Raw genomic sequence first — 10,039 nt, 5'->3', positions numbered from 1 at the left:
TAGGAGGGCGAGGGGGGGGCCTCCACGCCGCCGGTCTCAGGCGTGGGCTTTGCCTGTGTCAGACCTGCGTTACCAGCCCTGGGCGGACGGCTTTGCCCCCTGACTGACCGGGGGAGTGCTGCTTGCTGTATGGAGCCTTTGGGGGTGGGGGGGAGTCCTGAGCAGGCTTGGCGAATGTCACCTCATCTGTAAAATAAAGAAACGCTGTCATTTTCACACAGCTCCACCACGCCGTTGGTTTTTTGGGTTTTTTTTTTTTTTTTGGTTTTTGCTTTTTTTTATGTTTTTGTGGTTTTGTTTTGTTTTCCTAAGGGGTGAGGGGGCCGTTTGCTGCTCCGGGGCAGTGATGGCAGGGGTGTGTGTACTTTGCTTGGCCACCTGCTCTGGGCAGCTCCGCACAAGGAAACGCCAACGTCCTCTGACCTTCCCTCGCTTCTCACTTTCATTTTCCACCTCCCGGGGTTAGTAAAATGGAACTGTGGCTCCTCTTCCCCTTCGCGCTGAAGGCCTGGCCAGCGATGTGCTTAGCAAATACCCATCTCTCAACAAGTGGCTGTTGGGTCAGCAGTGGGTGAAGGTAGTTGTTACGGGTTTGTGATCGATGGGGATATAGTGTGTGTATGCGTTACATCAAGCCACCTCCCAGTCCGAGCCTCTGTGGCATTTCTGGTCTCTGTAAACATCCGCTCATGCAGGCAGTAGCTGTTTACAGGTGCGCCTTGCATGGTCCTGTCTATGAAAAAATAATTGGGTGGGAATGCCTCGCCTACCTTAACCAACCTGTCGGCAGCCACCTGGCAGCTGTGCAGCGCCATGGTCCCTCCTGACAACCCACTCTTGTATGAACATGTGCAGTGATGGGAACGTGGGGTTTTGTCACGGCACAAATATGCTGCTGCTTGTATTAACTGGTTATTCAGATACCAGTTTTGTTAAACGGAGGAGTTGCAAAAGGTGTAATGATAATTCTGTTCCGACTCTTGATAACATCACGTAAGTGACTTCTTTAAAATGTAGTTGAAAGTAGTTTAGTTGTTTGGTTCAAGTCCACTTTTTTTTTTTTTTCCTGGTGGTGTGATTTTAGTTCTGTATCAATAACTTTTGGCAATAATTCTTAAGATTTCGGGAAAGTCACAGATCTGAAACCACACCAAGTTGATGGAGGCTGTTGATTGTTATGGTCTTTCCCGGGCTATCACAAAAAATTTGAGCTAGTGTATCTCTCATGTTTCTGTTCCCTGCTTCTTTTTCTGAGTTGCTTAGAATACAGCCTTTTTAGAAAGTGGTGTTTTTCTTACTCTAGAAGTGTATTTTATAGAGCATAGAATAGTTCAGTTTGTGTGTGGTCTTAAAATTGTGTTTCACAGTGAAGAGTACTATGAATTATTCATCTGTGTCATTCTGGACTTATTTAAGTGTTTGTGAAAAAAGTTCTGGAAGTCAGATTTCATACTTTTGAAATAGAAGTCCACGGCTAAGGTGATGCAGAACGTATAGCACCTTGGTTTCTACTTATGTATCAATGCAACAACCATAAAAGTGCAAGGAGCAGCATGCCACCAGAGCTGGTTGTCATGCTTCTTAGGATGCAAAATTGAATAGTGCTTGTATTGGGTTTCCTTATGACACAGATTTTTCTAAATATGTTTTGGGACAGTCCTGATGCAAAATTGCATACTTCTTTTGAAGTTTACATTCAAATGAGCCGATGAAACCAATCTTTTTTTCATGCTAACATTTCTGGTTAGTGCAAAGCTTTCTCATTTCTCGGAATTGACTTTCTGCCTGCGTGACTCATTCTGTGGTCTCATTGTTCAGTGGACATCACATCAGAAGTCATATTGGAGGTGACTGTAGTGAACAAATACTGAGTTTATGATATCATTAATTGAATTGGGCAGAAAGAAAAGGATTAGGAAAAAGTGATGTCCAGACATCCTGCAGTAAAACTATTTTTTGGAAAGGCAAGAACAATTCTTGATCATGTAGGAAAGACTCAGTTATGTTTCGGTAAATCTGACTCTTTTCACAGCCACATGTACTGTTTACTTTCCAATCCTGTGTGTTTGAGATGTTTATTTAGAAAAATAGCTATAAATTAGGGTAAAAGGAAGGAAACACATGACATTTCCAACATTAGGGTGGTTTATCCTAAATTATTTCGTTGGAAAATTTTAGGCATTGCATGTATGAGTACTGATTTGTTGTAAACCTACTCATAGACTTCTTTGGTCCACCACTTATTGTGGTGTTTTTTATCAGAAATGGTGCATCCTAGAGAACAGAATTATTTGAAATTATTCTTCCTTTATTTGACATTATATTTGAAAGAGTAAGTATAGATTTTTTTAAAAAAGCATATTTAAAAAGAGAAGGCTGTAAATTCATCTTGTCCGTGAGTTGAATTGGAATCTAGTATTTTCTATGTAATCATCAGAACGTGCATGTGTTAGGTCTTCTTTATACCCATTACATATTTATGTATGATACATAAACCAAGAGGGAGAGCGGGAAAAGCTCACTCTGCTGGAGGAAGTAGTATATTGACATTGCTTATACAGTATTGCTGACAAAAATATAATGAAAAGTATAAAACTTAATTTATCATTATAATGGGCATGCAAGAAGCAAGTGTATCACAATTTAAAGTAACTGAAAAACACTAGGAGTAGTACAGTTTAATATAGACCATTTTCTGAACACTCCCATCCTTCTAAATCTATATTAAAATTGTAAAATGTCCTAGAACTGAAATGAAGGAGCACTAGTTAGAATTGGCATGTCATTTCAGACATGGTGGTGTGATTTGGGCTGGGTTGGCAAAGGATCTGGATGTCTCTCTGAATAGCTTGAGAGGAAATTACTCAGTAAAGTGAGGTATGAAGAACAGAATAGAAGGTAATATGCTGCCTTTAAACCACTGATGATGATTGTTTGAGTCTCACACAATTTTCTGTTTCTTTCAGAAAAGATACAGAAGACGATGATGAAAAATCTCCCTTTCTTGAGAATGGGGCCTTTTTTTGCATAGTTCCAATTTAATTGTGGAACTTGCCATCAAAGGTATGGGTTTGAGGAGGTGTGCGTGTTTGTGTTTGGTTTGGTTTGGTTTTGTAATTATGAAAGTGAATAATGTTATGCAGGCAAAAGTTAGTCATTGGGTTATAAAAATTCGGGATATATTTCCATTATGAGCTTTCTTACTGTTTTCTCAGGATCTCTCTCGCTGTTTATTGCTCACACATTATACTTAGGTCACTCGGAAACAAGTATTTCAGTACTTACATCTCTCTGTTTTGTTTGTTGAGCTGTTATTTCCCCTTCTGAGGAAACACTGTGAAGTCATGGAATCTCTGATGTTTTGGTAAGATGGAAAACAGATGGATTCCTCAGCAGTCAGCAGTGTTTCTAGCTGCCTCTAGTTTTTTTGGACTCTGTTTCTATCAGTCTACATGATTTGCCCTTTGTAAATCCATGCTTACTCCTCCCAATCATCTTCTTTTCCTTCATGGAAACAGTTTCCAGGATTCTTTACTCCACTTTCCCAGGGATCAGGGTGAGGCTAACACACCTTCAGTTGTGTTCTTCATCCTCTTTCTTGCCTTTGAAAACAGGGTTGACAGTTGCTTTCTTGAGTCCTCCGGAACTTCACCCATAAGCTTAAGACTTTCAAACATAATCGAGAGGGGCCTCACAGGGCCAGCTCTCTCAGCACTCATGGTGGCATCTCATCAGGTCCCATAGAAGTGTTATGTCCAGTTTGCTTAAAGGTTTCTTAATTTGATCCTCCCTTGGTCAGAGTAAGTCTTTCTTGCTCCAGACTTTCCCACTGGTCTTCAGGGGCCTGGGCTTCCAGAAAGCAGGTTTTACCCATAAAGAGCAAGGTGAAGGTGGCACTTTGACCTTTTTGTATCTTTTCACCACCCTATTCAGCAGCAGACCCACGTTTCCACTAGCCTTCCTTACACTGCCCTGTAAATACACTGTAAGTATGCTGTACTTGACCTTAGTATCCCTCACCAGATTCAGATGCGAATGGAATTCTGCTTTCCTAACGATATCCCAGTACATCCAAGTGTATCAGGTGTGTGCAGACACTTGATGTGGCTCCACTTCACCTTTGTTCTGTTGATTATAAAATCTCTGTTTTCCACATCATGCTGCATCCTTTGCTTCCAAACCCTGACCACCAGTCCCTCACTCGATTGTAGGTCACCACCTCCCTCTCTTATCATTCCTAGTCCCAGCCTCCCCTTAGCAGATTAACCAGCCAGTTGCCAAAGATGCTTTTGCCCCACATAGTGTTGAGTGGATCCTGCACCTCTTCCCTCGCAGTTCTTGATCTTCAGAGAAGGTCCAATGGATGTAAAAGCTGAGTCCTAGCTTTTGACACAAGCTGCACAACCAGTTGTTGGTCTGCAGGATCTGTCTCCTCTTCCTCAAGTCCTTCCCCTTTACCAGTAGGATGAAGGAGACACCCCATGCTCTCCCCACGCCTGGGTCCTCATACTCCGAGCCATGTAGCCATGCTTGATATACTCTCCATCTCCCTTGTCTGTATCCTTGGTACCCCTGTGGAAGAGCAGCTGAGGATAATAGTCTGAGGGCCAGAGTACTACTAGGGACCCAAGCCCCTGGCAAACAGCAAACCTTGCCAGGTGACAGGTTGGGCCGGCAGAGGTCTATCTGTCCCTGCAGCAGGGAGTTTGCCACCAGTGTTCCTTGCCCTGTCCTGCCTTGTGTGGCCACAGGACTCTGGCACAGCCACCTTGGAGGCTTCATTGAACAGAGCTCCCCGTCTTTGCTTGCTGTCAGGGCTCAGAACCTGCTCTGTAGATCAGAGCTGCAAGTGGAGCAGGAACTGTCCTCCTAATGCCAGAGCTCAGAAGCTCTCAAGCTTCACCAGACTCAACTCTTCCATGCCAGCCTGACAAGGTAAGGCTCTGCCCCCTTCTCATCAGTGTGGTGGGACTTCATGTTCCAGTAGCTGCAGGGTTGTGGTGAGTATCTGGTCCATCTCCTTTTCATCATCCCTGGTGTGGTACAGTCTACTCACCTTCTCCCACAGCTTCTCTGTTTGATGAGACAGGTCTTCCATCAGTGCATGCTTAGAATGACATACACTGTTTTTTAGTTCTAAACCTGCAGGTTATCAAAGCTAACTTACAACAGAGGCACTTTAAGAACTGGCAGATTCAGGAGTATAATACTACATCATTTATATGTCTAGAGACTGAACATACGTCTGTCGTATATTAATACCATGTATACAACAGATTATGGTGCATGCAGGAAGTAAAATGTAAAAAGAATAGTAAATACAGGCCTAAATACCTTATATGATTATGGACTTGAAACCAACTTTAAGGGCATGGTAGCTGTATTCAGTATGCAACATGGGTTTACAAAACAAATTTGATGGATTTTTAGGATAAAAGTATGCACAATACTCTGCTATCCTTGAATGGTAACACTGTTACACTAGAACACAGCAAACAAAGGGTTGTGATAAATAAGAGAAGTGTGAAAGAATGTCAGGTAGGTGATTTGAGTCTGATTTTGATCAGAGATCTAGAAGAAGAAGAAACCTACATTAATGAAATTTGTGGATAATAATAAGCAGAGAAATTGTGAAAGCAAGTGAAGATAGACAAGTGACCAAAACCCCTGGAAACAGAGGGTGACTGATAAACAGATGACTGATAAACAATATGAAATTTCAGTGCAACAAGTAGAAGCTGAAAGGAATGGAAAGAAAACCATCTGAAGTGGACAAGTTCCCTGAAGCCCAGAAGTCAGGGAAACTAATGGGTAGGAGTGTAGCTTGGGATTTGTGTGTGTGTGTTGCAATGTTAAGATATGTATATGGAGGCAGCCTGGCAGATAGTGCAACAGCAGTAATCTTCCCCTTGAAGGTTCTGCTGAATAGTGCTTATGACTTAGGGCTCTGTTTTTATGGAAATTAGCTTGTGAAGCTCTGAAGTTCATACTGTAGGACTTGGTAGGGTTTCTTCCATCTAAAGCAAAAAAGAACCCAGCACGCTAAACTTTCAGAATGGAAACTTTGATGTTTTAAGTGTGATTAATAGTAAGAAAGCTTACTGTTGTATGATACCCCTTAATCTTCTACATGAAAGGTGTTAGGGCACTGTTATTCTTTTCTCTATTGGTTTGCTATAAATGACAGATTCCTAGGAGAGCTTGTGACTATTTCAGCATGCAAGCTTTTAAAAAATAATTTTGAAATACAGTTGGGAGGCTATGATAGGTAGGTGGGATGAATCCTTGTATAACATAAATTATTCCCTGTATTTCTTGTTTATTTAGAACCTTTTTATTATGACTTCTTTTCTTCAGTGCTTATATCCTTTGCTGCTCCCAGTTGCTTGCTTTACCTATTACTTAATAGTTTTCCCAGGTACTTGTTTTACTTGGATCTTGATGATAAATGTTACTTTTTAGTGAGATATAACTTACTAATGAAATTATAAAATATTTCTCTTCCTAGTACTTGAACAGTGCATGTGAAATGTCTGTAAGTTTTCATTTAATTCCTTAAGTCAATAGCTGATGGGTTTTTTGAATGTATGTGGAACCCTGTAGGATGCATGATACTGGTTAATTTACTCATTTTTATATTTATTTTTTTATTTGTCTCTCTAGGATAAGCTTTTTTTCCTGGGTTGAGACAGATTATTACCTGTTCGTGTTCAATGGGCCGACGAATTCACTTTGTGGTTGACCCTCAGGGTTGGTGCTGCATGGGCCTGATTATCTTTGTCTGGCTGTACAATACAATCTTCATTCCAAAAGTCATCCTTTTTCCTCACTATGAAGAGGGACATATTTCAGTTGTGGCAATTTTGTGTAAGTCAATTTAACTTAGCCCTTTTTTCTGCTAGTAAAAATAGTATCTTTGGGCAGTAGTTAATATACATCAGAAAGGTCAGAAAAAATAGAATAAGGTGAAGGCTAAAGATAAACAATAAGTTAAAGGATGAGAGTAGTGGGATGGAGCCTACATTTTTGTGTTCTGAGAAGCTGAGACACTTTGTTCATTTTAGAGGTGTTATGGCAAAATTTGTTTTTGTGGAAACTGGGGAAAAGCATTAATACAGCTTTCAGGTCACATAGCTAAAACTTGTTGATAGAATTTCAGGCCCACAACTCTGAGTCCTTGTCAGAATTTGGGGTGGTAGAACTGATGGTTGACAAACTGAGTTTTGTTAGTTTTTTCATACATCCCTGGGTGGATCAGCTAGTATGAATTATGCTAATAGGTTTTGCTGGGGAAAAGGCTTGAATTATAACTGCAACCAAATTTTAAGTGAAGATGGACTATTGGGAATGTCCTTTCACATAGAGACTTCGAAGTGTAAAATGATTGGTGCTTATTTGATAAGACACTGGAGGAACTACTTCTTCAATACATTAGTAAGATCATAGTGGCATCCTTCTGGTGATATCAAAGCCTTTTAAGACTGGAGAGTACTTAATATTGTAGAATGTATAGTACCGAAAATACATCTGGAATTGAATGAGAAAGCTGACTAATTTCCAACTCAGTGCTCACTGCACCTGGAAAAGACTAACATGCTTATTTATTTTTCCAGGTTATTACTTCTGCTCATTGTTTTGTATAGTTTCATTACTAAGAGCCTCAGTAGCTGATCCAGGAAAGCTACCTGAAAACCCAAAGATACCAATTACAGGTATGTTAAGTTGTTTCTGTGTAATCGAATAAAGGTTATTTTAATGTCCTCAAAATATTTAGTAGCCAATTTGATTTTGTGAGATTTGATGGAAACTATGAGGTGTCTCTGTTGAAGCCTATATTGTTAATGAAATTCAAATTGGTATGTTACTGTTTAGCTCATAAAGTTCTAGCACTTTCCTTTATGTAGACCCAAAACTTCTTTTTCAAAACTTGTATTCCATCAGAGGTTTTGCTATGTAGGAACTTCTGCTAGGAAACTTTTCTGTGGGAAGAATCTTTTTGCATTCTAGGCTTCCAAACATATTGCATATACTTCTAACTTGATAATGTTTAATAAAAAATGTTTAAAGATGGTTAGTCATTGTAATTCTACAGCTTTTTTCTAAACAAATTTATAAGATGTTGAAAGTGGTGGTAGAAGGTACTCTTATGCTGGATTTTACCTGTGCATTTTTTACACATTTTTTTTGGTGACTTGTGTTTGTATGGGCTGTTAACCAAACAAATGTGATACTGATTGCATTGCATGCTATAGAGTAGCAACTTCTGTCCTTGTGAATTTATAACAAAATTCCTGTATGACATCTGATGCTCTAAAAATTGGAGGGAATTTGAAACCTTTCTTCAACAGAGAAAGCCAACATTTTTAAGAACTGTTTGGTGCTATTAAAGTGCTTGCTTAATGCATAGAGCTTTTACATAGCAGTTTAGAATGGAGTAGGGCTATTAAACAGCATGGGTTTTGTCACATTAACAGAAAACACTTTTTGAATGTAGGAAATGTATCAAATGCAGCGACGGGTGAATATTTCAGTCTTGTCTTGAAAATGTGGTGGATGCCAGGGATAACATTTTGCTCTCTCTTCCTGATGTTAGTGAGAATCCAGGGTGATATGTCTGGAAACATGATCTGTTTAGCCTCAGCACTGATATGATGTGCAGAAACTAGGCAACAGATAGCAGATCTCTCTGGGATTCAGATGTGACACACTGATTGCAGAAAATCTCCTGTCAATGTTCTTTATGCCTCTGGTACCTGAGACTTTGATCCTGTAAAATGAGAAGTGGCTCAGACTTGGGCCCTGCAGTCAAGAGTTCTTGCTGCAGGAAGAACAACATGGGTTCTGCAACCTGAGCTGGAGAATGAAGACTCTCAGTACAGTTACAGATGACATTACAGTGATTGAATGTTGATTTACCTGCAAAATACCAGGATCAGTACAAATTCTGTTGTGCACAAATGTTTATTTCTTTTTTAAGAGATCCTTTTGAACGGCTCTCCAGCTTCTTCATGCTCCATTCATTTCATATGTCAATGGTTATTTATAGATACTTCTGAAGATGGAACACTTAGGCTTGACTGTGACATTGATACTGTGATTTGGTGTGGGCTAGATCAGAGATTTTGTACTTTATAAAGTAGCACTTCAGTTCTCTGGTATTCTCTAGGTTGAGGGGAAGATATGTTTTTGCATGGTATAAACTGCATTCAAAAATGAAGTTGGGGTGTTTGTGAACTCTGCTGGTAGCTACCTTGTTAGGGAGTGACACCTTTGTGACACTGGATTTGTGGGAACAGATTGTAAATCACTTTCCATCTGGCATTATTACTAGTTTAATGATCTCAGATATTGGGCTTCTTTACTTGCACTGTCCGAATGTTATTTTACAGCAAGAAAGACAAGATTAGAGCTGCCTGCAGGTGGCTCAGAAGTGCTGAATTTAACTTTATTTTGTTTCCATAGGGACAGTGCTTTTACTATATTGAATTTCAGAATGTCTTACTCTGAAATCTAAGCTTATTTATTTTTCCCGACCAATTCAAGAGATTTCTCTGCATCAAAAAAGTTCTATTTAGGTAAAAACAACCAGTCAAAGTATTTAAGGTTCTCAGTCATGTCCCTATATTCCTTAAAGGCAGAGAGTGTATGGTTTTGTGAATAAAAGTATTAAAGTGTTGGTGTGGTTTGTTTCCCATGTGAATATGAACTTTCTGAATATATCATTTGAATTCTCATTTTCAAAGTTTTCTTAGAATTTGAAGATAAATTTGGAATTTGGGATAAATAATAGCTAAGCTGAACAATAGTGGCTCCAGGAAGTTTCAGCTACTCAGTATCTCTGGAGATCAGCTTAAGGAATTTCACACTGGGCATCCAAAATAGTGCATATTTTTAAATACAAGCCTATCCTCTGTCTGTTCTTTTGTTGTCTTACATGTAACATTGCATGTTGTGAGATGCATGTCTTAAAAGGCTTTGAGATGGGAGGTGCTCCTGAAGGGTTCATTGTGTATTTTATTTTAGTTGGCTAACTCTGACA

General features: G+C 39.7%; 1 protein-coding gene across 1 annotated transcript in view; it reads left to right on the top strand.

Annotated features, from left to right (window-relative positions):
- The first annotated feature begins 440 nt into the window (after window positions 1-440).
- Window positions 441-10,039, top strand: part of ZDHHC21 (zinc finger, DHHC-type containing 21) — a 36,579-nt gene continuing 26,980 nt past the window's right edge. Inside the window, exons 1-4 of the mRNA XM_014953861.1 lie at window positions 441-461; window positions 2,967-3,063; window positions 6,664-6,867; window positions 7,614-7,712. Of these exons, the coding sequence (XP_014809347.1) occupies window positions 6,714-6,867; window positions 7,614-7,712 (253 nt within the window). The 5' untranslated portion in view covers window positions 441-461; window positions 2,967-3,063; window positions 6,664-6,713. The remainder of the gene's footprint in view (window positions 462-2,966; window positions 3,064-6,663; window positions 6,868-7,613; window positions 7,713-10,039) is intronic.

This window comes from Calidris pugnax, unplaced genomic scaffold (assembly GCF_001431845.1).
Source record: "Calidris pugnax isolate Ruff unplaced genomic scaffold, ASM143184v1 scaffold178, whole genome shotgun sequence".
NCBI lineage: Eukaryota > Metazoa > Chordata > Aves > Charadriiformes > Scolopacidae > Calidris > Calidris pugnax.
Note: the sequence above shows the minus strand (reverse complement) of the source record. Positions and strands in the feature narration are given on the sequence as shown.